At 43.4% G+C, this 26241-nt stretch overlaps 1 protein-coding gene across 1 annotated transcript in view; it reads right to left on the bottom strand.

The window, feature by feature from the left end:
• The window catches only part of LOC131196655 (integrin alpha-X-like), an 82456-nt gene that overhangs the window by 5900 nt on the left and 50315 nt on the right, over window positions 1–26241 (bottom strand). Inside the window, exons 18-29 of the mRNA XM_058179722.1 lie at window positions 26090–26221; window positions 23921–23994; window positions 22190–22331; window positions 21966–22079; window positions 20679–20758; window positions 18697–18780; window positions 18392–18470; window positions 16003–16110; window positions 13186–13269; window positions 9930–10043; window positions 1447–1539; window positions 1182–1292 (exon numbers count right to left, since the gene is read on the bottom strand). Of these exons, the coding sequence (XP_058035705.1) occupies window positions 1182–1292; window positions 1447–1539; window positions 9930–10043; window positions 13186–13269; window positions 16003–16110; window positions 18392–18470; window positions 18697–18780; window positions 20679–20758; window positions 21966–22079; window positions 22190–22331; window positions 23921–23994; window positions 26090–26221 (1215 nt within the window). The remainder of the gene's footprint in view (window positions 1–1181; window positions 1293–1446; window positions 1540–9929; window positions 10044–13185; window positions 13270–16002; window positions 16111–18391; window positions 18471–18696; window positions 18781–20678; window positions 20759–21965; window positions 22080–22189; window positions 22332–23920; window positions 23995–26089; window positions 26222–26241) is intronic.

Raw genomic sequence — 26241 nt, 5'->3', positions numbered from 1 at the left:
TGTGACAAGGAATGGCTGGGAGGGGAGGGGCCAGGCGAGGTACATTGAGTTGGCCATGCCTACCCAGTCATATGACCATCAAGCCACACCCACTGTCACAAGACCATCAAGCAACGGCCACAAAATAAGCCACACCCACAGAACCGGTAGTAAAAAAAATTAGAGCTCACCCCTGCCCACACCCATAATTCAATATGCGTCACCCCTTTTGGCATGCAATGGTCCAGTGGGCCCTGTAGGCCTGTTTTTCGCTCTCCCCAGGCTCCAAAGGCTTTCTAGGAGCCTGGGGAAGGCGAAAACATCCTTCCCCACCCCCCACCCCGCTGATTTTAAGGGCTTCCGGAAGTCAGGAAACAGGCTGTTTCCAGCCTCTGGAGGGCCTACGGGGGGGGTAGGGGTGGGGAAGGTCCTGCAGAGGCTGGAAATGACCCATTTCCCACCTTCTAATGGGACCGGAAGGCCTGGTTTTTTCCCTCCCCAGGCTCCAGAGGCTTTCTAAGATCCTGGGGAGGGAGAAAACATTCTTCCCCACCCCTACCCCCCGTAGGCCCTCCAGAGGCTGGAAACAGCCCGTTTCCTGACTTCTGGAAGGCCTTAAAATCAGCTGGCCGGCATGCGCTGGAGCTAAGCTAGGGCAATGCTTGCGTGCCCACAGATATGGCTCCATAGGTTTGCCATCACGGACCTAGATGATTGAGAATCTCCATAGACCATTGATTTATTGTAAGACTGAAGGATGGACAATAATGGACATCCTTCACTTAAGTGGTAGATTTTTCTTCTCTGTTTCAGACACCTCTCCTCCTTGGTTTTAGCAGAACCACTTTCAGTTGGGAAAAGCAATAACTTGATACGTTGTCCCATAATATAAAAGTACATGGGGTTTATGACCTTTAGGAGATGGGGAGAAAAGTTAAGATGCAAGAGATGATACAGCCTATAGTTGTATAATGGGTAAAGGAAGAACTCAGTGATCCCTATCTTCTCAGACTGTAAAAAAGGCCGTGGGAGATTTGCACCCAAACTTTCAATCTTCTGCTAATGGAGCCTTACAATAAAGTAGAATTATTTCATCTGCTCATGTTTCCTGTCTCACCTGCCTGGGAAGGCTGATACATAACTAGGATGGAAGCTGACTACTAAAATGTTCGTTGCAGGCCATTTTCTCCCTCAAGGCTTACCTTGTACAGAGCCGCAACCATCAGAACAAGGAGTACTAGACCTCCCACAGTGCTGCCAATAATGATGGGCAGGTAGTTGTAGGGCTCCAGGAATGCCACTGTGGTCCTCACCTAGAGGAGGGGAAGGAATGGAACATAGAAGGGAAACCAGAATTCTTTGGTTACAGCTTCCTCCCTCTGTACCCACCATCATGCTTATCTTTCAGTGTAACCGGAAGTTCTGATTACAATCTTTAGTTAGACCTTGGAGGAGAGGAATCATTACCCGGTCCTGCACGAATCCTTCTTTCTGCTTGTATTTGCTCTCGTCATAGAAAACTTGGGCGGAGCTCACTAAAGTCACCTTCTTCTGCTGGGTCTGAAAGAAGACATGGAGAACCTCAGAGGTGGGGAAGCTGGTTGTTTGAAAGGTTGCACCAGGGAAGGAAGCGAACCAATTACCACACCAAACAGGAAGAAGACCTTCTGCAGACAAAATCCAATCATGCTTTTTATAATTTTGTGAACAACAAACTTAAAGACTCGAGATCCATCCCTCCACTTAAAGGTTCTAACGGCAAAGACTATAATGATGAAACAGTTAAAGCAAACCTCTTTAACACATTCTTTGGCTCAGTCTTTGTTAATAGTAATGGCTGATACCCAACATTCCCCAGTCGTACCAACAATGAGTACAATGACCTAACTCAAATAGATTTCACAGAAGATAATATTGAAAAGGCCCTTCGCAAACTGAAACCATCTCTATCCATTGGACCTGATGGACTATGTGCATACTTCTTAAAAAAGCTTTCCACTAATATAGCAGAACCCCTAAGCATAATCTTTGAAAAAGCTTTCACGACCAGCTCCCTTCCCAAACTTTGGTCACTAGCCATGGTCATTCCTGTCTTCAAAAAAGGAGACCCCAGCCTAGTTGAAAATTACAGACCAATGGGTTTGATTTGTAATTTGTTTTACCAAATTTTCTTCATTTTGAATAATACCAATTTTCTGATCTTCTTTCCATCTAGCCTTTAACTGCCCATATTGAAACCACGTGTAATTCCTCCCTTCTTCTTTTAATGTATGCAAAGATTTTAATTGTAAATTTCCCCTCTCATTATATAAAATTTCTTTATAAGTAATCATTTCTTGTTCCTGTTCTATACTAATATTCTCTGCTGCGTGCCGGGGACTCGCCCATATAGGAATTTTATAATTTAACTTATAATAATACTTCTTCCAAACACGCAAAAGAGCAATTCTCAACACATGATTCTTAAAAGCTTTATCTACCTTCTTATCGTATAATAAATATGCATGCCAACCATATAATAAATCATAACCTTCTATATTCAAAATCCTTTCCTCCATTAAGTTAAACCAATCACTTATTACAGAGAGAACAACTGCTTCATAATACAATTTTAAGTTAGGCATTTTTAATTTTTAAGTTAGGCTTTCGGCCCGGATACAGTACGGAGACAGCGTTGCGCTGGTGGATGATCTCTGGAGGGCCAGGGATAGGGGTTATTCCTCTGCCCTGGTCCTATTAGACCTCTCAGCGGCTTTTGATACCATTGACCATGGTATCCTGCTGCGCCGGTTGGAAGGGTTGGGAGTGGGAGGCACCATTTATCGGTGGTTCTCCTCCTACCTCTCTGACTGGACGCAGACGGTGTTGACAGGGGGGCAGAGATTGACTCCAAGGTGTCTCATGTGTGGGGTGCCTCAGGGATCGATTCTCTCACTCCTCCTGTTCAACATCTATATGAAGCCGCTGGGTGAGATCATCAGTGGCTTTGGGGTGAGATACCAACTGTACGCTGATGATACTCAGCTGTACTTTTCCACCCTGGGCCACCCCAGCGAAGCTGTTGAAGTGCTGTCCTGGTGTTTGGAAGCCGTACGGGTCTGGATGGGGAGGAACAGGCTCAAACTTAATCCTTCCAAGACAGAGTGGCTGTGGATGCCGGCACCTCGGTACAGTCAGCTGCAGATGCGGCTGTCTATCGGGGGCGAGTCGTTGGCCCCGATGGAGAAGGTACGCAACTTGGGCGTTCTCCTGGATGGTCGGTTCTCGTTTGAAGATCATTTGACGACCGTCTCCAGGAGAGCTTTTTATCAGGTTCGCCTGATCCGCCAGTTGCGTCCCTTCCTGGACCGGGATGCCCTATGCACGGTCACTCATGCTCTCGTTACTTCTCGTCTGGACTACTGCAATGCTCTCTACATGGCGCTCCCCTTGAAGAGCACCCGAAGACTTCAGCTAGTCCAGAATGCAGCTGCGCGGGGAGGGAGCGGTTCAGAGCTCCCACGTAACACCTATCCTGCACAGACTGCACTGGCTACCTGTTGTTTTCCGGGTGCGCTTCAAGGTATTGGTTACCACCTTTAAAGCGCTCCATGGCTTAGGATCGGGATACTTACAGGACCGTCTACTGCCGGTCTCTTATCTCCCAGCGTCCGGTGCGTTCCCACAGAGAGGGACTCCTCAGGGTACCGTCAGCCAAACAATGTCGACTGACGGCCCTCAGGGGGAGGGCCTTCTCTGTGGGGGCTCCTACCCTGTGGAACGAGTTTCCCCCCGGGCTTCGACAACTACCTGACCTTGGGACCTTTCGCCGCGAACTTAAAACCTATTTATTCCGTTTGGCTGGACTGGCCTGATTTTAAATTCTAAATTTTAAATTTTAATTGTGGGTTTTTAAATTTCTGTAATTTTTATGGGGTGTAATGTTATTTTAAATTTTTTGGCAAATTTGAATCAGTTTTTTAAGGGTTGTTTTAATTAGGGTGTATGTTTCTGTTTGTATTTTATTTGCCTGTTCACCACCCTGAGTCCTTCGGGAGAAGGGCGGTATACAAATTAAAACATTATTATTATTATTATTATTATTATTATTATTATTATTATTATTATTATTATTATTATTATTATTATTATTATTATTCCTTCTCTTTCCCGTGTATCTTGCATTATTTTCATTTTAACTCTCGCTTTTTTGCCTTCCCATATAAATTTATTAATTCCAATCTGCCATTCTTCCAAATTTTTATCTTTCTTAATTATCGGTATCATCTGAAACAAAAACAAGAATTTAGGCAAAACATTCATTTTTATAGCTGCTATTCTCCCCAACAAAGATAATTGTAGTTTTTTCCAAGTATTCATTTCTTTCTGAATTTTATGCCATAACACTTCATAATTATTCTTATACAATTTCACATTTGATGAAGTAAGAAAAACTCCGAAATATTTAACCTTTTTTACAATTTCAAATCCTGTTATTTCCTCTAACTTTTCTTTCTGATTCTTAGTCATGTTTTTTATAATCATTTTTGTTTTATTTTGATTCACTTTAAGCCCTGAGACTTTTCCATATTGATTAATTAATTCCAACAAATATACACTTGAATTTATAGGATGAGTCAACATGATCACCAAATCATCTGCAAATGCTCTCACTTTATATTCATGTCTTCTAATTCTAATACCCTCTATCTCCCTAAATTCTCTAATCTTATCCAATAAGGGCTCCAAGGACATAACAAACAATAAAGGTGATAAGGGACACCCCTGCCTCGTTCCTTTCGCAATTTTAAAACTATCTGTCAAACTACCATTAATTATTATCTGAGCTGTTTGCTCTCCATAAATTGCCCTAAGTATTCTTGTAAAACTATTTCCAAATTGCATTTTATCTGCTAATTTAAATAAAAACTCCCAATGCAATCGATCAAAAGCTTTCTCTGCATCCAAAAAAATAAACGCTGCTGGAATTTGATTTTTCTTTTAAAAATATTCTAATAAATTCACTATCTGCCTAACATTATTCCTAATTTGTCTGCCCTTTATAAATCCTGACTGATCAGTATGAATCCTTTGTTGTACAATTTCCATTAACCTATTTGCCATTATTTTCGCAAAAATCTTATAGTCGTTATTCAAGAGTGAAATCAGTCTGTAATTCCCAATGTGTTGGTAGAAATAGATTCTGAAAGGGACTTGATAAAGGATTGTATGATAAAATGGGTGCAGAATATTCAGGAACCAATAATGTTGGAAACTTGGGAGAGAATTTGGGTTAGAAATGTTAAATTTACGCAAGCGCAGAATTTAAGGGAAAACTTTTATTAGATGTTTTATAGATGGCATTTAGTTCCTAAGAAACTGTCATGTATGTATCCAGTTATGCAAGGGAAATGTTGGAAATGCAATTGTGATGATGCTACATATTTTCATGTATGGTGGACTTGTAAGAAAATTAAGTCTTTCTGGATAAAAATTTGGTGCATTATGCAGAATATTTTAAAGAAGAAGATTAAGTTTCAACCACAATTTTTCCTTTTAGGGATTATGATGGACTATACAGTAACTGATACTAAATTGATATTGAACTTGATAACAGCAGCAAGATTACTGATTGGACAGTACTGGAAGAAAAAAGAACTACCCACAATAGAAGAATGGATATTGAAAGTTTCTAATTTGGCGGAGATGGCCAAAATCTCAGCCTTTTTGAAAGACAATACTCAAGAAAAATATTTAAACAAATGGAAGAAATGGATTGACTATATTCAAAATAGATATCAGACTACGAGATATCAGACTGCCTTTGAATGAAGGACGTAATTTTTGACTTTAAAGGAGGAAGTCAGGATATGTGAAAGAGAAGGATTATAATTCTGTTAGACTTTAAAAATTTAATGTATGAATGTTAGTTTTTTGAACTATACGTTGTGTTTGCTCCGGGAAGTCTGGGGGGGAGGGGGGTTCTTGAGTGAGGGGGGGAGGATGGGGGGGAAAAACTTATTTCTTTTTGTAAAACTTTTCAAATAAAAATAAATAAAAATAAATTACAGACCAATATCTTTATGCTGCGTCACCTGCAAAGTAATGGAATCAATCATCAACCAATCCATTACCCTCCACCTAGAAACAAACAACCTACTCTCAAATAAACAGTTTGGTTTCAGAAAAAAAATATCATGTAACTTACAACTTCTTCACTACAAAAACATATGGACCACAAATCTTGATCAGGGCAAAGCAATAGATGCAATTTACATAGACTTCTGTAAAGCTTTTGACTCTGTGGTACATGACAAACTTCTAAAATTAAAATCCTACAGCATCTCCGGACCTCTCCACAACTGGATAACAGCATTCCTGTCAAACAGAGAAGAAGTGGTCAAAATAGGCAATGCCCTATTAAATCCTGTTTCTGTCAATAGCAGCGTTCCCCAAGGCAGCGTTCTTGGACCAACACTCTTCATATTATACATTAACGATCTCTGTGACCATATTACAAGTAATTGTGTTCTCTTCGCTGACGATGTTAAACTATTCAACACTACCAACAATACAGCTACCCTTCAAAAAGACCTTGACTTTGTGTCGGAATGGTCAAAAACCTGGCAACTCCAAATCTCAACTAGCAAATGCTCTGTCTTACACACTGGAAAAAAGAATCTGAACACTAAATACAAGCTTGATGGTCATTATCTTGTAGATGACCCCCCCCACCCCGTTAAGGACCTTGGAGTTTTCATATCAAATGATCTAAGTAACAAAGCCCACTGCAACTACATTGTAAAAAAGGCTTTAACAGTTGTAAAATTAATATTGCGTAGCTTCTTCTCCAGAAGCACTATACTACTAACCAGAGCATATAAAACATTTGCTAGACCAATTTTTGAATACAGCTCGCCTTTCTGGAAACCATACCTCATTTCGGACATTAACACAATTGAGCGTGTCCAGAAATATTTTACAAGAAGAGTTCTCCACTCCTCTGATTACAACAAAATACCTTATACCACCAGACTTGAAATCTTGGGTTTAGAAAATTTAGAACTCTGCCATCTTCGACATGACCTGAGTTTAACTCATAGAATCATCTGTTACAACATCCTTCCAATTGAAGACTACTTTGGCTTCAATCACAACAATACACGAGCACACAATAGATTTAAGCTTAATGTGAACCGCTCCAATCTCGATTGCAGAAAATATGACTTCAACAACAGAGTTGTTAATGCCTGGAACGCACTAACTGAATCTGTGGTCTCTTCCCAAAATCCCAAAGCTTTAACCAAAAACTATCTACTATTGACCTCACCCCATTCCTAAGAGGTCTGTAAGGGCGTAAGAGCACCAACATGCCTACCATTCCTGTCCTAATGTTCCCTTTGATAGTATCCAATTTCATATAGTTATTACATACTTATGATTATATATATGCTTTATATAGTTTAGTTTTTCATGCTTATGCTTATATATACTGTTGTGACAAATAAATAAATAAATAAATAAATAAATAAATAAATAAATAAATAAATAAATAAGAAGTACACGTAGGCAGAGGTGGGCTTCAAAAATTTTAACAAGGAAGAAAGTAGGTAGGCAGGTAGGTAGGTAGGAAAGGGAGGGAGAAGAAAGGATAGGAGGAGAAGAAGGAGGAGAAGATAGAGGGTTAGAAAGGATGGTAGTGAGAAGTGGGAAAGAGGAGGGGAAGTAGGAAAGCGAGGAGAAGGATGGTGGGGAAATTCGAAGAAGGATGAGAAGGGTAGAAAGGATTAAGGGAGGGAGTGGCAGTCGAGCAGGCCTGATTGAGCATAATTTGAGTATAGGATCGATTGTTGGATAAGTGATTGTATTGTACACTGGTCAAATTGTGGGAATTATTATGGAAAATTTAAAAAAATTGCCCCCCCAAAAAAAAATTTAACAAGGGCTTTCCTACCCGGTTGCTGAGTGTGGCCATGGTGGGCGTGGTCTAGTCAGCCTCCTGACTAGACCACGCCAGCCAGCAGGAGGGGCACTTTTATCCTCCCCGGGCTCTGGAGGCTTTCCTCGAGCCTCCAGGAGGGCGAAAACGGCCTCCCCAGGCTCCAGAGGCCCTCTGGAGGCTGGAAACGGGCCTGTTTCCGGCCTTCCTGAACTTCCAATAGGCTCATTTTTCACCCTCCCCAAGCCTCCACACACGCCCTGCACTTACCTGCATCCAAAACGGGCCATGTGGGGACTCCTGGGAGGGGCAGGGTGAGCGGGGCCAGCCAGGATTAGGATTTAGGGATTCTACGAACTGCACAAAATCTTAGCTAGAGGTTCTCCCGAACCCCTGCGAACCCTCAGCAGCCTACCCCCTGCACGTAGTCTTTGACTTACACCCACCACTGAGCCCAAAATTTATATTGCTAAGCAAGACATTTTTAAAGTGACTTTTGCCCCATTTTACGACCTTTCTTGCCACACTCGTTAAGTGAATCACTGCAATAGGGTTGTTAAGTGAATCTGGCTTCCCTATTGATGTTGCTGGTCAGTGTTGCAAAAGGGGGTCACATGACCCTGGGACACTGCCAATGTCATAAATAAGAGTCGATTGCCAAGTGTCTGAATTTGGATCATGGGGATGCTGCAACAGTCATAGATATAAAAAATGGTCATCACTCACTTTTTTCAGTGCTGTTGTAACTTTGAACAGTCACTAAATGAACTGTTGTAAATCGAGGACTACCTGTACTGGTGTTAATAGAAATGTTATTTATGGACACAGACATGCCAGTGGCCATTGGCCTATCTTCATGGGCTAAATCCCATCCAGCAACAACATATACATGAAAGAATCCTATGAATTATCATGTGTTGAAGGTGGTAATAATTCTGTGGGACAGTTTTCATCATTATATATAGTGACCAGACGTCCCGCTTTTGGCGGGACAGTCCCGCTTTTGAATAATTTGTCCCGTGTCCCGCTGCAATTCCAAAAAGTCTCGATTTTTTTTTGTTTCACTCCCATTCTGAAAATGGGAGGCGGCAACGCAAGAGGAGGAGGCGGAGAAGGGGGAGTGGCGGAGAAGGGGGCGCGAGAGGGAGGAGAGACGCTGCTTGACTTCACCTGAGAGGAAGAGGAGAGCCAAGGAGAGCCGAGCCTGCCTGGAAGAGCGGAGAAGCAGCAGCTGCTCCTCCTCCTTCAGGCAGGTGGCAAGACTCAGTGCACATGCGCAGCCACCCCCCTGCTCCCCCCCGTCAATGGTGTCCCGCTTTGCCATGGCTGAAATCTGGTCACTTTACCATTATATATTATAGAGCTATTCCATATGCAGGGGCTTTTGGCCTGAAATCAGCATTGTGCTCCTATGTCCGTATGCTGTTTTGGCACTTCTCTTGGTCTCCACAATCTAAGATGAAGAACCTTTGGCTCAGCAGTTCCTCCACAGGAAAGACAGTTTTGCAGGATTTCTTCTGGAGTTGACACAACTTCCCACTAGCTTTGTCCTAATTCCCAGCTTCCCAAGACCGCTTCTCCACTTAAACTGAAGGTATTGTGGTATCTTCACTTCATCCTTCCTTATTACTTTGATGGTAGGCTTCACCACTTCCATGTATTGGGCAGTTGTTTTTATCCTCCCCACAAATAGTCAACATAATGAAGGAAAAATGAAGATGAGACCTAAAATCCATCTGTATTTTTGTATCATGGGCTAGATAGAGGCAGCACTGCTCAGCTCAATGGAAAGGTGAAGTCCACATGAAAATGAGAACCAAGAAACGCCTGTGTTTCTCTATCATGGGCCAGATCGAGGTCAACTCTGTATGCAAATTTAGGGATTACATATGGTGGTGAAGTCAATGCATATGTGGAAATGCCCTTAATGCAAACATGCCCTAAAATGTAGTTACTTTTCTATATTTCTGATGGCATATTATTATACCACAAAAGACATTTCCCAATAAATCCCCAGCAGATGCCTCCATACCTGCGAAAGCCACTTGATGCCAATGCTCCCACTGATATTGAACGCAATAGGTTGACGGAGCTCCACAGATGGAACATTGCAAGTGATTGTTTTACAGGTGGCTACAGAGCAGTCCTGGAAGACACAGAAGAACATTGTCAAGTCTGGTTGTAGGAATGTTGAGACTGTTTACAGAATTCCTGTGACCACGGGTGCAGCCCATGAGGTCACCATTTATCCAGATCCCCCAAGTCCATCTGCTTTTTCAAAGGAAACTTGAAGACCTGGTTGGGTGCAGAAGGGGAGGTTCCCCTCACTGAGATGTGCCCACCAGGCTTCCGTGCATTCCATCAGCCGAGGGCCCAGGGTAGGGGCAGGGGGTAGCGGTTGTTATTAGCGAGAGTCTGAAACCGAGGGAGGTCGCTGTCCCGCAGATAGCCGGTTGTGAAACCCTTCTAGTGAAGTGGGGCTGTGGGGTGCAGGTGGGCTTGCTGATTGCGTACCTGGCTCCTTGCTACATAATGGCAGCCCTGCCTGAGCTGCTGGAGATGATAGCCGGGACGGTGGTTGAGACCCCCAGGCTTATGGTTATGAGGATTTCAATTTGCCGTCGGGGGGCGACTTGTCAATGGCAGCTTGCGAGTTCATGCCTTCCATGACGGCCTTGGACCTGACCCAGTTAGTTAACAGTCCCACCCACACTAGGGGTAACACACTGGACTTGATTTTCATCTCGGGACAGTGGCTAAATGATCTGGAGTTAGGGGAGTTATTATTTAAACCCTTGTCATGGTCAGATCATTTGCTCTTTCAGCTAGACTTTCGAACCGCTGCACCGCACCACAGGGAGATGGAACCGGTTTGATAGTTCCGTCCCAGGGGCCTGATGGACCCAGAGAGGTTTCTGACGGAGCTTGGGCCGTTTCCGAGGGAATTAGCCCACGGCTCGGCTGAGGAAGAGGTGGCGGCTGGGGCTTTAGACCGCCTCGTGCCTTTGCGGCCTCTGACCCGGCGACGAACTCAACCAGCTCCTTGGTATAACGAGGAGCTGAGAGAGATGAAGTGCCAGAAAAGACGCCTAGAGAGTGCTTGGAGGTCCAGCCGCTCCGAATCTGACCGAACACTAGCGAGGTCACATATTCAGACCTACCTAGTGGCGATCAGAGCGGCGAAACATAATTATTTTTCCGCTCTCATCGCATCGGCAGATAATCGACCAGCCACCCTGTTTAGGGTGACCCGCTCCCTGCTTCTGCAAGAGGCTCTGGAGGACCCCTTACAGGGGCATGCTGAGGATTTTGTACAATATCTGTCTGATAAAATCGCTCGGATTCAGGATAGACTGGACACTGATTGGATAGATCCGGGTGGGTTGGCGGAGACGAGTCTTGAGAGTACTATCTGGGCTGAGTTCGATCCTATGACTCCCGACGACATGGACAAGTTGTTGGTAGGCTGAATCCCACCACATGTTTATTGGACCCGTGTCCCTCCTGGATGGTACTGGCCACACGGGAGGTTACACGAGGCTGGTTCCTGGGAGTTGCCAACGCTTCCTTGTTGGGGGGCATTTTCCCCACCGCCTTGAAAGAGGCGGTGGTGAGGCCCCTCCTCAAGAAGCCCTCCCTGGACCCAGCTGTATTAGCAAACTATCGTCCAATCTCCAACCTTCACTTCTTGTCGAAGGTTGTTGAGAGTGTGGTGGCATATCAGCTTCCTCAATACCTGAAGGAAACTGTCTATCTGGACCTGTTCCAGTCCGGTTTCAGACCCGGGAACAGCACCGAGACAGCTTTGGTCACGTTGGTGGATGACCTCTGGATGGCTCAGGACAGGGGATGTTCCTCTGTCCTGGTCCTGTTAGATCTCTCGGCGGCTTTTGATACCATCGACCATGGTATCCTGCTGTGGCGGTTGGAGGGACTGGGGGTGGGAGGCACCATTTATCGGTGGTTCTCCTCCTATCTCTCTGACTGTTTGCAGACAGTGTTGGCAGGGGGGCAGAGATCGACCCCGAGGTGCCTCACTTGCGGGGTGCCTCAGGGGTCTGTTCTCTCGCCTCTCCTGTTCAACATCTACATGAAGCCGCTGGGTGAGGTTATCTGTGGTTTTGGGGTGGATTATATCTGTACGCTGATGATACGCAGCTGTACATTTCCACCTGAACCACCCCAACGAAGCTGTTGAGGTGATGGGCTGGTGTCTTGAGGCCGTGCGGGTCTGGATGGGGAGGAACAGGTTCCAGCTCAATGCCTCCAAGACTGAGTGGCTGTGGGTTCCGGCGTCCTGGTACAGTCAGCTTACACCATCGCTGACTGTTGGGGGAGAAGTACTGACCCCCCAGGGGAAGAGTGCGCAACTTAGGCGTTCTCCTGGACGATCGGCTGTCTTTAGAAGAACACTTGACAGCCGTCGCCAGGGGAGCATTTTATCAGATTCACCTGATTCACCAGTTGCGCCCCTTCCTTGATTGGGACTCCTTACGCACAGTCACTCATGCCCTCATCCTTTCCCGCCTGGACTATTGCAATGCTCTCTACATGGGGCTCCCCTTGAAGAGACCAGGAGGCTCCAGCTAGTCCAGAATGCGGCCGCGCGGGTGATGGAGGGGGCACCGCGTTGCTCCCATATAACACCCATCCTGCGCAGCCTGCACTGGCTGCCAGTAGCCTTCCGGGTGCAATTCAAGGTGCTGGTTACCACCTTTAAAGCGCTCCATGGCTTAGGACCGGGGTATTTGCGAGACCGCCTTCTGCCACCGATTGCCTCCCATCGACCTGTGCGCTCCCACAGAGCGGGCCTCCTCAGGGTGCCGTCGACCAAACAATGTAGGTTGGCGGCCCCCAGGGGGAGGGGCTTCTCTGTGGCGGCACCAGCCCTATGAAATGAGCTACCTTCAGGGTTACGCCAACTCCCCAACCTCCGGGCCTTCAAACGTGAGCTGAAGACTTTACTATTTCACTGAACGGGACTAGCCTAAGACATATTTTAGCAAAATTTTAAGGGGTTTTAATCGGTCTTTGACCGTTTTAGTGATTCGGCCAGTAAATATTTGTTCTTAATTGTTTTTAAATATTGTTATTTATTATATTTATATTGTATTGGTGTGGGTATTTTAACATTGGCTGTAAACCGCCTGAGTCCTCCGGGAGATGGTGCGGTATAGAAATGTAATTATAAATAAATAAATAAATAAATAAATAAATAAATAAATAAATAAATAAATAAATAAATAAATAAATAAATAAATAAACTTTCTGGTGCCAGGTATACTCACCAAAACAGGTTGCTTGCTTAGTTGCTTCACAAATTCTTTGGATCCTGGAGTGGTTGCTCCAGGCACACAAATGATCTGGGGGAACTGATGGACAAAAGAAAGGAACAATCTGAAAATCAGTAGGGATTATAAGTGCCCTATTTCTGAGCTTGAAGAATAAGTCACAGGAGACCTTTATCTCGCATTGTGTATCTTTTCAACAATTACCCCTTAGAGCAGGGGTAATTTTCCAAAGGGGCCACATGAGAAACTAGAACTGTTATGGAGGGCTGAACCAATAGGCTGAACTTAATTTTATCACTTTATTTTTTAAAAAAGGGTGGATTATAGGTTTTGATTAGTTGCCACAAATTTACATTTGATTTCTAATTTCCAATTGACCATATGCAGGCTGGATAGGGAAAGCCAAAGGGCTGGATATGGTCCAGGGGCTGTAAATGCCCAGATCTTAGAGTAAACTGCAGAGGGGGGCTGCTGGGAGTTCGCAGAGGTTCAGGAGAACCTCTAGTTAAGATTCTGTGCAGCTCGGAGAACCCCCAAACCCCACTCCTGTCTGGTCTCTCCCACCCCGCCCCTCCCAGGAGTCCCCAAGTGGCCCGTTTTGGATGCAGGTAAGTAGAGAACACATGTGGAGGCTCAGGGAGGGCGTAAAATGGGCCTACCGGAAGTTCAGGAAGGGCCTCCAGAGGGCCTCCGGAGCCTGGGGAGGCTGTTTTCGCCCTCCTGGTGGCTCAAGGAAAGCCTACAGAGTGCGGGGAGGGCAAAAATGCCCCCCTGTGGTGCAGGAAGCTGACTAGGCCACGCCCAGCATGGCTACGCCCACCCAGCAACTGGGCAGAGAACCCCTTGCTAAAATTTTTGAATCCCACCCCTGGTTAAGTGGGGATATTGAATCAATGTATAGAGCACACCCAGTAAGTATTTTGCATAAGTCTCTTAATTACACTGAGAATTAATGAAGGGAGGGAATAAAAAGCATTACTTGAAAGTATCTCTCCTATCTTGATTATGATGGTAGTTTCTCACCAGTGGTGGGATTCAAATTTTTTTTATTGCTGGTTCTGTGGGCGTGCCTTGGTGGGCGTGGCTTGGTGGGTGTGGCAGGGGAAGGATACTGCAAAATCCCCATTCCCTCCCCACCCCACCAACCTGCTTTCCAGCTCTGTTCTCCTGTGCAGGGCAACAAAAGAAGTCAGCTGGGACTTGGGAGGCAGATTGGGGGCGGGGGCTAGCCAGAGGTGGTATTTACCACTCCTCAGAACTACTCAAAATTTCCGCTACCGGTTCTCCAGAACCTGTCAGAACTGGCTGAATACTACCGCTAGTTCTCACCAATCTCTATTAAATTACATGAGCATAGAACTAAAGTTTCTAAAGAACAATTCTCTTCTTGGATCAGAACATTCAACTGGCTAATTTATCGATTTATTTCCAGCAATGACCATTTGGATACTCCTGGGGAGCTGGCTAGGTCCATGATGGTGAACCTATGGCATGCATGCCAGAGGTGGCATGCAGAGCCCTCTCTTTGGGCACACGCACCGTCGCCAGTTGCTCTTCTGGTTTCCAGCGCGTGCATGCATGCTGGCCAGCTGGTCTTCGTGCATGCCGGAGCACTGGAAACCTGAAGACCAGGTGGCTGATGCGCATCTGCCTGCCGGCCACCTAGTCTTTGGGTTCCTGGTGCGCACATGCCTGCCAGCCGGCTGGTCTTCACACGTGCCAGCTAGCTGGTCTTTGGGCTTCCATTGCTCCGGCATGCACATTCCAGTTTTAGCACTCAATGCTGAAAAGGTTCACCATCACTGGACTAGGTCATGTTTCTTCTCACCTTGTAGTCAGAGAGACTTCCTCTAAGCAAGGAAGTTCTGTTTATTGCTCATGGTCGCTGCCCTGGTTATCATCCAGTTGTGTTTCCATCTTAGACTAAATGTTGACATGGACAATAATTCTCAATGTATACGTTCCAGATAAAGATGGTCATATGTGCTGATTTGTTTAGAACCCTGCCAATATAATCTAGAAATTTTAGCCTTCATTTGATGTATTTCTAGCAAAGAGAATCTTGATTTAAAAACTTTTGTGGTCTAGTTTGCTGTTGAATAATTCAAGATTCTTTTGATACTAAATAAAGTATATCAATGAAATATAGATATTTACAAAGTAATAATTAAACTTGACTCTGAAACTTGGGGCCATTCTATTTGCAAAATATATTCAACCATTAACCAGATTTTTTTTTTTAAGATTAAGTAGCTATAATTATATAAAAAGTACACTGACTCTTTTTTTAATTAGAAAAAGAAAATATATTTGTTTTCATATATAAAAAGAGAGAAATTAAAGAATGGCCCAAGAGGAGAAAAACTCAGTTATGTTTTCCCCCACCCAACTTTTTCAAACTTCTAAAATGAATTTGTAATATATATTTGAAATATTAGAGCTTAATTTACTCTTAAGGGATGAATACTTGTTTACCCAATAAGGAACCTATTGCTAACTCAATTTATACCTATTCATATCTATTCAATTTATACCCACCTATTTATACCTATTTGGCCAAAAGCATTCAAATAACCTCAATGCTTTTGGACAAATAAATATCAAAATAAGATTTCAGATATGCCTAAACATCCCATCATGCTTTTCTTCCATTTAAATTGAATTCCCACTCAACCTTTTATTGTGCAATCTGGTAATTAGGGGACGGATTTCTCTCTGTACATTTTTGCTACATCATTATCTTAGTTATCTTAGTTCCATTAGTCCAGGAGAAGCACTTATATTCTCATCTACACAGCTCCAGAGGAAATATACCTCTTTAGGGACCTCCAAGACTGCATTCCAAATCTGTTCTCCATTCAGCGACACAGGAATATGAAATGTTACTGAAACGGAAACATTTCGATGATATATGTTCTTCAGCTAAATTGGAAGAAAACTTTGCATAAGAAAATGCATAGACATCCAGCAATCTTAGCACAGGCCAATACTTTGCTTTTATAGGGATGGGTCCTGCTTGTAATCTAGACGTGAGAACTACAGTTGTGCACTTAAAATTCTTCATTCATGTTTCCATGACTCCACCTCCACTACAGGTAGTCCTTGACTTATGACCACAACTGAGCCCAAAATTTCTGCTGCTAAGTGAGACAGTTGTTAAATGAATCTTCTCCCATCTTACGGCATTTCTTGCCACAGTTGTTAAGTGAATTACTGCAGTTGTTCAATTAGCAATACAATTGTTAAAGTGAATCTGGCTTCCGCATTGACTTTGCTTGTCAGAGGGTCACAAAAAGGGGATCACATGACCTTGGGACATTGTAACCATCATAAATACGCGTCAGTTGTCAAGGATCTGAATTATGACCATGTGATCATATGCATATGTGATCATGTGCAATGGTCTTAAGTTGGAAAAAGGTCATGAGTCACTTTTTTTAGTGCCGTTGTAAATTTGAATGGTCACTAAATGAACTATTGTAAGTTGAGAACTATCTGTACAAGTTATTCTGGTCTCTGGGTTCAGGGAGGAGGGCTTTCTGGGTGCCAGGTCTGAGGCACCCTTGCTCCCTCCCAGGGTGCTCCATTCCAGCCTTGCTTGGCATAGTGGCTTGCCCGCCAACCCTCTTTTTGTATCTTTGGAATGGCTAGAAAAAATGGAGGGAATGAGTGGGGCTTGGCAGGCAGTCTTGTTTAGGGATGGGCTTATTGCCCAAATTGTCTTTTTCCAAGTGCACTGCGGAGATAATAAGGTAAAGGTAAAGGTTCCCCTCGCACATACGTGCCAGTCGTTGTTGACTCTAGGGGGCGGTGCTCATCTCCGTTTCAAAGCCGAAGAGCCAGCGCTGTCCAAAGACGTCTCCGTGGTCATGTGGCCAGCATGACTCAATGCCAAAGGCGCATGGAATGCTGTTACCTTCCCACCAAAGGTGGTCCCTATTTTTTCTACTTGCATTTTTTACCTGCTAGGTTGGCAGAAGCTGGGACAAGTAACGGGAGCTCACCCCGTTACATGGCAGCACTAGGGATTCGAACCGCTGAGCTGCCGACCTTTCGATAAAGGAGAATATTTGTAGCTCAGGGTTGAAATTGAGGGGTCCTTGGTGCTCTCTGAGCTTGCTTGTTTTCTTGCAGATGGTTCATTACCCAAACTAGGTAACTTCATCAGTGCTCGTAAAAAGTGCAGCTTGCTGTCAGTTTATATGCTGGTGTCTTGACTTTTCTCCCTCCATTCAGAATGGAGCTGCTGCAGCCTGTCCCTTTAAGGTAGTCCTCAGGATGGAGGAGGCAGGAGGGAATCATAAAGGGAGCAGTAGCTCCATTCTGAATGGAGGGAAGCAAGTTAGCATTCTCTCTGCTGCATTTAACATTGAATTCAGTGGAATATTGAGCGGCCGGAAGAAGTGAGCAGTGACCGGCCGGGCGTGGGTGGGGCCAAGGAAGGGTAATTACTATTGGTTCTGCGAACTGATGCTTTAACCAAAAACTGTCTACTATTGACCTCACCCCATTCCTAAAAGGACTATAAGGGGGGTGCATAAGACCACAAAAGTACCTACCGTTCCTGTCCTATTGTTTCCTTTCATTATATCAAATTAATATAGTTATTGCATACTTTTGCTCATATATATGCTTATATGATATGTAGTTATTTTATGTTGATGTTTGTGTATACTGTTGTGACAAAATAAAAAGAAATAATAATAATCCCTAGTGGTTTCCCTGAAGTGGTAGGATTTCACCCCTGGGCAAGAGATAAGATATTTTTCTTTTGTGAGCTTTTCTTTCATTGTTTGCAGAGGAACAGAAGCTCACAAAAGAAATGCCACAGAGATCTGACCTGGGACAATGGCGTGCATGCCAGGAGAGTGGGTTCTGCATGCCACCTCCGTCACACGTGCCATAGGTTTGCCATCATGGCCCTATACCATTCTGGACAAATGGCTGTCCAATCTCTTCTTAAAAAACCCCATTGATGGAACATCCACAAGTTCTGGAGGCAAACATTCCATTGTTTAGTTGTTTTTACTGTCAGGAAATCTCTCCTTAGTTCTAGATACATTTTCCTTCTTTCAAATGCTTCTCAAAGCATCTATTGCTACGTAAACATGCTCCGTTCTTAAGAATCTCTTCCTCCGTCTTAACAAATAAGACCCTCTCTATTCTAAGTTCTTGGCCACAAAGCAAACCACATCCCTTTCACCTCGTATCGATGTTCCACAGTCCGAGTTTCATCTTCCTGTCCGGCAAGAAAGTCAACATACTTGGTTGACTGATCCAAGCTGGAAAAACATGGTGAGAGATTAAGGGAAAAAAAATATTATCCGATTGACCAGAATTTTGAGTTAATGAAAATTACAGTTGGGTCCCATTTATTCTTTAGAAATGTAAACCAAGAAAAATGGGTTCACATAGGCGGCTGTAAAATGAGCTAACACTTCACAGCTACTTCTTGAGAGATGGTTAAACCAGGGGAGGTTTTCTTCTCAAATGCTTGCAGCCACTTACCTATTGATGAAAATGTAGATTGCATACTTGACGGGCAGCTCCATTTGATGAACCATGTCCTTTGTGACAGTGACATTATTTTCACTGGAGGGATACAAAGAAAAATGGGCAGAGCTGCAAACACAGCACACCTGCACCTCTCTTAATTACAGCTACTAAATGACTCCCCTGTTGCATCACATTCAGTATCATCTGATATCAAAGTGAGAAACTTGTTATCAATGAAGCTGAATTTATTTAAGGAACATTTGCACAACAGTTGTTATATTTAAAGCTAGATGCATCGAGGACAAAGGGATTTAAGTTAGTCATGGCCATGGAGATTGCTGCTATTGGTTGGGTTTAGTAAGATAAAGGTAAAGGTTCCCCTTGCACATATGTGCTAGTTGTTCCCGACTCTAGGGGATGGTGCTCATCTCCGTTTCAAAGCCGAAGAGCCAGCACTGTCCGAAGACGTCTTCGTAGTCATGTGGCTGCATGACTAAATGCCAAATGCTCACAGAACACTGTTACCTTCTCATCAAAGCTGGTCCCTATTTTTCTACTTGCAATTTTTTTAACGTGCTTTTGGGCTGCTAGGTTGGCAGATGCTGGGACAAGTAACGGGAGCTCACCCCATTATGCGGCACTAAGGATTCGAACCACCGAACTGCCGACCTTTTGATCAACGTCTTAGCCACTGAGCCACCACATCCCTTTGGTTGGGTTTAGATGGTTTTAAAAGAAGGATTGATAGGCTGATGGAGAATCAGGGTCTCAAGGACTATTACTACAGGTAGTCCTTGATTTACAACAGTCACATTTAGTGACTGTTCAAAGTTACAACTGCACTGAAAAAAGGGGCACGACCATTTTTCACACAACCTTTGTAGCCTCCCTATGACCATGTGGTCAAAATTCAGATTCTATGATAATGTATATGTATATTGATTTTGAATGTATTTAGTGTTTTAAACTGTTTTTAGAATTTTGATTGTAATGTAATGTAAGTCCTTGACTTACAGCAGTTCATTTACAGTAACAGTTTGAAGTTACAATGGCACTGAAAAAAGCAACTTATGACCATTTTTCACATTTACCACCATTTGCAGCATCCTCATGGTCATATAATCAAAATTCTTGGCAACTGACTCACATTTATGATGGTTGCAGTGTCCAGGATCATGTAATCCTCTTTGCAACCTTCTGACATGCCAAGTCAACAGGGAAACCAAATTTACTTAACCACGTTGCTAAATTATCAATGATTCACTTAACAACAGTGGCAAGAAATATCATAAAATGGGGCAAAACTCACTTAACAAATGTCTCACTTAACAACAAAAAAATTTGGGCTCAATTGTGGTCATAAGTTGAGGACAACCTGTGTTGATGGTTATTGACTTTCTGAATCATAGGCAGCAAACCTTAAATCTTGGTTGCTGGGAAGTGACAATAGAAGGGAATTCACTTTTCTGTTTAGGTTATAACTTTATAAATATATTCACTTGATTACTCTGTGACATAAAATATTGAACTAGATTAATTTATACCCTGAATCCATCAAAGCTCCTCTTATGTACTTGGTATGTTCTGATGCTATTGTTATTATGCTTTGTGTAGCACAACACTTGTGGGATGAATCAAGAAAGCGCTGTAAGTAGCTAGCGGAAAAACAACTATACACATCGTGACAGCTAATCTGATTTACATAGGAGAATGTTTGCAAGAGCTGCAGTGGTGCAGTGGTTAGAATGCAGTACTGCAGGCTACTTCTGCTGACCGCCGGCTGCCTGCAATTTGGCAGTTCGAAACTCACCAGGCTCAAGGTTGACTCAGTCTTCCATCCTTTCTGAGGTCGGTAAAATGAGGACCCAGATTGCTGGGAGCAATAGGCTGACTCTGTAAACTACTCAGAGAGGGCTGTAAAGCACTGTGAAGCAGTATATACGTCTAAGTGCTATTGCTATTGCTATTGCTATTTTAGTCATGGAAAGTTTTACCTGGCAGCTGTGGCATTGATCCGCACCACACTTCCTAGATTTGCATCTTGGGAAACGAAAAAGCTGACAATGAAGATCATCTAGACAGAAGAAGAAGACACAAAAGAAGAGGACCCAGAATGCTTAAAGCAGAGCTGCGTTATACATTCAATCCAGTTTTATACTTCATTAATAAACAGAAACTTTGGCCATGACAAACCTGGAAGTTTCTCAGCCATTGTCTCAGCTCTGTCAAAGAGCTACAATCCCTAGGAATTGGGGATGGGACATGGGAATGACTTTTATGCAAGAGAAATTGCAGAGTCAAATTGTACACAGTTATTTATTGTGAAGTAATTTTTTGAACTCACAACTAGATCAAGAGCAAGGCATTCTATCTTAATGCTGTTTTTGAGAACAAGCTATGAACATTCCTACAAAATAGCTATTATGGGCTCTTTTTATAGAGAGTTACTCAATGTCCATGGAGATTTTCAGTTATCCAAGTCATGGTTGTCCCAAAAGTGTGTTTTTTTCCAAAGCCACCTGGAATTTGTTTCCTCTTGAAGACATTTCGCTTCTTGTCCAAGAAGCTTTTTCAGTTCTGAAGAAGAACTGAAGAAGCTTCTTGGATGAGAGGTGAAACCTCTTCAAAGAGACAACAGTCCAGTTGCCTTTTGAAAAAGCACCTTTGGGACAACCATGACCTGGATGACTGAGAACCTCCATAGACATTTAGCAACTTGAGTTGCTACTAACTCTTGGTTTTATAGATAAAGCCAACCACCTCAGTTGGGCAAAAGATTCCATGTGTTGGAGTATTACCAACACCATAAGACAGTCTTTGAATGGAAATGGTCAACCTTTCTTGGACTTTGGATGGATAAGGTAAAGGTAAAGGTTCCCCTTGCACATACGTGCTAGTCGTCACTGATTCTAGGGGGCGGTGCTCATCTCCGTTTCAAAGCCGAAGAGCCAGCACTGTCGGAAGATGTCTCCGTGGTCATGTGGCCGGCATGACTCAACGCCAAAGGCGCACAAAATGCTGTTACCTTCCCACCAAAGGTGGTCCCTATTTTTTCTACTTGCATTTTTACGTACTTTCGAAACTGCTAGGTTGGCAGAAGCTGGAACAAGTAACGGGAGCTCACCCTGTTACACGGCAGCACTGGGGATTTGAACCACCAAGCTGCCAACCTTTCGATCAACAATCTTAACATCCTAGCCCCTGAGCCACCGCATCCCTGGTGGATGGATACTGTCAACTATTCTGGGGTCATAGTTGGCCACTAGACTAACATACCATACCTCAGCCATGCTCCGGAAGATGGGATGATTGATGTCACAGGTAGTGTTCCTCACAGGGACTTCTTCTGCAGCAGGAACAGGGGTGCATTTAATGACCACATATTTTCTGTTGGACTGAGGAGAATAGGACATATGAATATCACTGGTGATAGACAGAACCTTCTTTGGCCATTTCCCCAGCACTCTTTCCTATGTTGTCTCTGATTTCTTTTCAATCTTCATACCTGCACTAATATATATCTGCGGTAGGATAGTGAAGATGGGTAGATGAAAGTCAAATTGGTGCTATAAGAATCCTCTCCATCATTCCGAATGAAAACAGTAGCATTGATTTCCGTGGATAGGCCAACTACCAATTCGTTTAAGCTGAAAGAAAGAGGGAAAATGTCCTATTTTGATAACTATCTTTATATACCCATGAAAGCGAACCTATGGCACGCATGCCAGAGGTGACACACAGAGCCCTCTCTGTGGGCACATGCACAATCGCCAGCTGCTCTTCTGCACATGCATGCTGGCCAGCTGGTCTTTGCGGGTGCTGGAATGCCTGAAAATGACCTGGACAATGGCCTGAAAAACAGGCATGCACACGCCAGCCAGCTGGTCTTTGGGATTTCAGTGCTCCATCACGTGCACATGTATGTGCATGCATGAACATTCCAGTTTGGGCACTCGGTGCCGAAAAGATTGGCCATCACTGGTATATACCATGCAAGTCAAGAGAAAAATCCAGCAGGTTCTGACAGGTTCTGGAGAACTGGTAGCAGAAATTTTGAGCAGTTCAGAGAACCGGCAAATACCACCTCTGGCTGGCCCCAGAGTTGGGTGGGAATAGAGATTTTGCAGTATCCTTTCCCCAGGAGTGTGGAGGGAATGGGGATTTTGTAGTATCCTTCCCCTGGAGGGGGTGGGAATAGAGATTTTGCAGTATCTTTTCCCCAGGAGTGGGGTGGAAATGGGGATTTTGCAATATCCTTCCCCTAGAAGTGGGGAGGGAATGAAGATTTTGCAGTATCCTTCCCCTGCCATGCCCACCAAGCCACACCCACCAGGCTACAGCATACCCATCAAGCCATGCCCACAGAACCGGTAGTAAAAAAAATTGGATTTCACCACTGATGCAAATACATTATAACATGCAATGTTTTGGGAAGAACTTGATGCATATGAAAGGCCAACCTCAACTAAACAACTGATAGCTGCAATTTCACATTTTTGTGTACATAACATTAATAATAGTAAATTCGGGCAGTTGAAATTCACCCAGCTAACAGTTGCCGAGATTAAGAAAGACTGAGATAGGAAAATACCAGTTTCCATACAGAGTATTCTGGCAATGCTGCCTTATACAAGTAGTCACTTAATGACTGGTTGCCTAGCAATCATTCAAAATTACGATGGAGCCCCCCAAAGCGACTTAAGAACTGGTTCCAGAGTTCCACTGGCTACCCACACCCCTAGTCCCATGACCTCATTTTGGATGCCTGGTACATGGCTCACTTTTATGGCCATTTTCAGCATTCTGTAGTCATGGGAACACGATTTTGACCATTTTTCTCAGTACACAGCCTTTTCGGCAAGTTTCCATCAAAAAAATTGCCCATTTTTATTTTATTTATCAAATTTATTTGCCGCCCATTTTGTGGTTCGGGTAAGGGATGCCCATAGGAATACATGGATTCACTTAACTGTGTTCACTTAATGACTGCCACATTTACTTAATGACTGCCATGTCTGCTTAACCACTGCTACAAAAAAACAATTGTAAAATTGGGCCTAGTCATGCGGATGTCTTGATTTATAACTATTGTGACTTACAAGGGAAATTCCAGGCTCCATTACAGTCGTAAATTGAGGACCACCAGTAATCTTATAAATATTGAATACCTAAGCACAGCTATTGAACAATAAACCTTGTTCATGTGGCTGCTATAAAGATGAAAAGCATACTGTACCCTGAGAAATTGAAGGATGTTTTTAACTGGTCTTTACAGATTCCATCTCTTCCGCAGTTCTTCTCAAACTGCAGCTACGAGGACATGAGGGAAGGATGGAGAGAAAATATCAGCCTCCATGAACAGGTGAGATGAGGGATAAAATACTAGAGCAGGGTTTCCCAATCTTGCTGACTTTAAGAGTCATGGACTTCAACTCCCAAAAACACAGGAATTCCCAGATGTGTGGAAGTCCATAGGTCTTGTCAAGGTTGGGAAACCTCTAGAGGTTGACTCCATACAACATGCTTTTTAATTCTAAGTCTTTCTGTGTAGAAGTTGATACCACTTTTGTTATCATCTTGTTTATATCACCACCTGTAGAAACTTGGTTTATGTAGAGCATTGATTCTCAATTTAATTCTGAAAATCTTGGACTTAGTCCTTCAGAGACAGAACTCACTGGGTCACACAAGCCACTCAATTGGATTCCATGATGGACTTGCATCAATGTCATTTGAGGGACCTCCTCTTCCCAGTTACATCTGCCAGTTCCAGCAGATCCAGCAGAGGAGGCATGTCCTTCCTTCAGTAGAAGAGGTGTGTTATGGGTCTCATTACTACTAAGAGTCTGCTAAATTGATACTATCTGGCAGGATCCTAAAGATAAGCCTTTTCTGCTAGGGCACCCACCCCTTAAGGGATATCATCCACGATGTGGCTGGATCTATCATTATTAACTTTTGGTAAGTCCTTCAAAACATGACAATGTCATCAAACTTGTGAGCCCCAAGGCAAGGGTGAATTGTTGACATGGCTCTCTTGTTAACATCTGTTGCTCTCTCCTTGCCTTTTCGTTATAATATTAATATTTTAATTGTTTGTTGTTTTTATATAATATTTTTTTTTAAATGTTATTGTTTGCTGCCCAGAGTCACATTTTGTGGGAGGTGCGGTTATATAAATATGATGAAAAAATTTAAATTAATCTCCATCAATTGACTAGCTGAGCTTTTATGACCAGAAAGCCCCCTCACATTACAAACAAACAAACAAATAATGTGTTGCTGAGGTACAGCTTTCAGCGAAACCATTTTTGCAAGAAAGAATTTGCAGAAGGAAGTAGAAAGGCTTGTCAGAATCCTGTTCTCTGTTGCTAGCTCTATAAACTACACCAGATTAAGAAACAGACACTCAACAGACCTAAAGCTATGGTTATTAGAATAGCTGTAGCAACAAAATCTTGCACCTCTGAATGAACTTTCTCCCCATTTTATCTTCATGAGAATTAGCGGAGGGGGGGGCTGCCTCAGTATTTTTGTAAAGCATTAGGGTGGTTAGAATGCAGTATTCCAGGCTAATTCTGCTGACTGTCAGCAGTTTGATCCTGACTGGCTCAAGGTTGACTCAGCCTTCCATCCTCCTGAAGTAGGTAAAGTGAGGATTGTTGGGTGCTATTTGCAGTTTACTCTGTAAACTGCTTAGAGAGGGGCTGTAAAGCACTGTGAAGTGGTATATGTCTAAGTACTACTGCTATTTTTGTAGTCTGAGCTCAAGCCTCATTTATTTGTTCATTTATTTTATTGATTTAACAAATTTATGCTGCCATCCATCTCAGCAGAAAATGGTGAGATACCATTGCCTTGGTAGAAGATCTTCCTTCTGCTTCAAGGCCATTCTCTACACTCACTACATCTTTATGCAGTGGTATCTCATCTTTAATGGCTTCAGGGAGACACAATGAGTACCAAAAAGGATGAGTACCAAACAACTTTTTCCCATAAGGAATAATGTAGGGAGTCACAAGGCAGCTATCCTTCCCCCCGCTCCAGTCCACCCCATCGTCTCCATTTCAATTATCACCATTTATGCATTCCCCCTTCATTCCATGCACATGCAAAATCAAAACAGGTAAGGCAGGATGTGCAAGGAAGGTGACTCACAAATGGAAGAAAAACTACCTCCATTCCTGAGTATCTAATTTGTGCATTGAATACCAAACAAACAATGAGTACAAAAATGTTTATGTCAAAATGCGTTGAGTACCAAATTCGATGAGTTTCAAAGCAGTTGAGTACCGAGGTACCACTGTATTAATTAATCAATTAATTAATCAATTCTATACCTTTCCTGTATGGATTTGTTCAACCAAGTGACACTAGAAGAATGCACACTGGGCATGGGACTTACAGATGCCGAACGCAGATTAGATTCCTCTTTGTGCAGGACGGCCCGCAGATTGTTGGCACGTTGGATGGGCTCTCCCATCAGGGTATAATTCAGCTGGAGGATTATGGGGGTGAGGCTGTCTTCTATGCAAGTCTTTCCTCATGAGAAATCAG

This window comes from Ahaetulla prasina, chromosome 4 (genome assembly GCF_028640845.1).
Source record: "Ahaetulla prasina isolate Xishuangbanna chromosome 4, ASM2864084v1, whole genome shotgun sequence".
Classification (NCBI taxonomy): Eukaryota; Metazoa; Chordata; class Lepidosauria; order Squamata; family Colubridae; genus Ahaetulla; species Ahaetulla prasina.
Note: the sequence above shows the minus strand (reverse complement) of the source record. Positions and strands in the feature narration are given on the sequence as shown.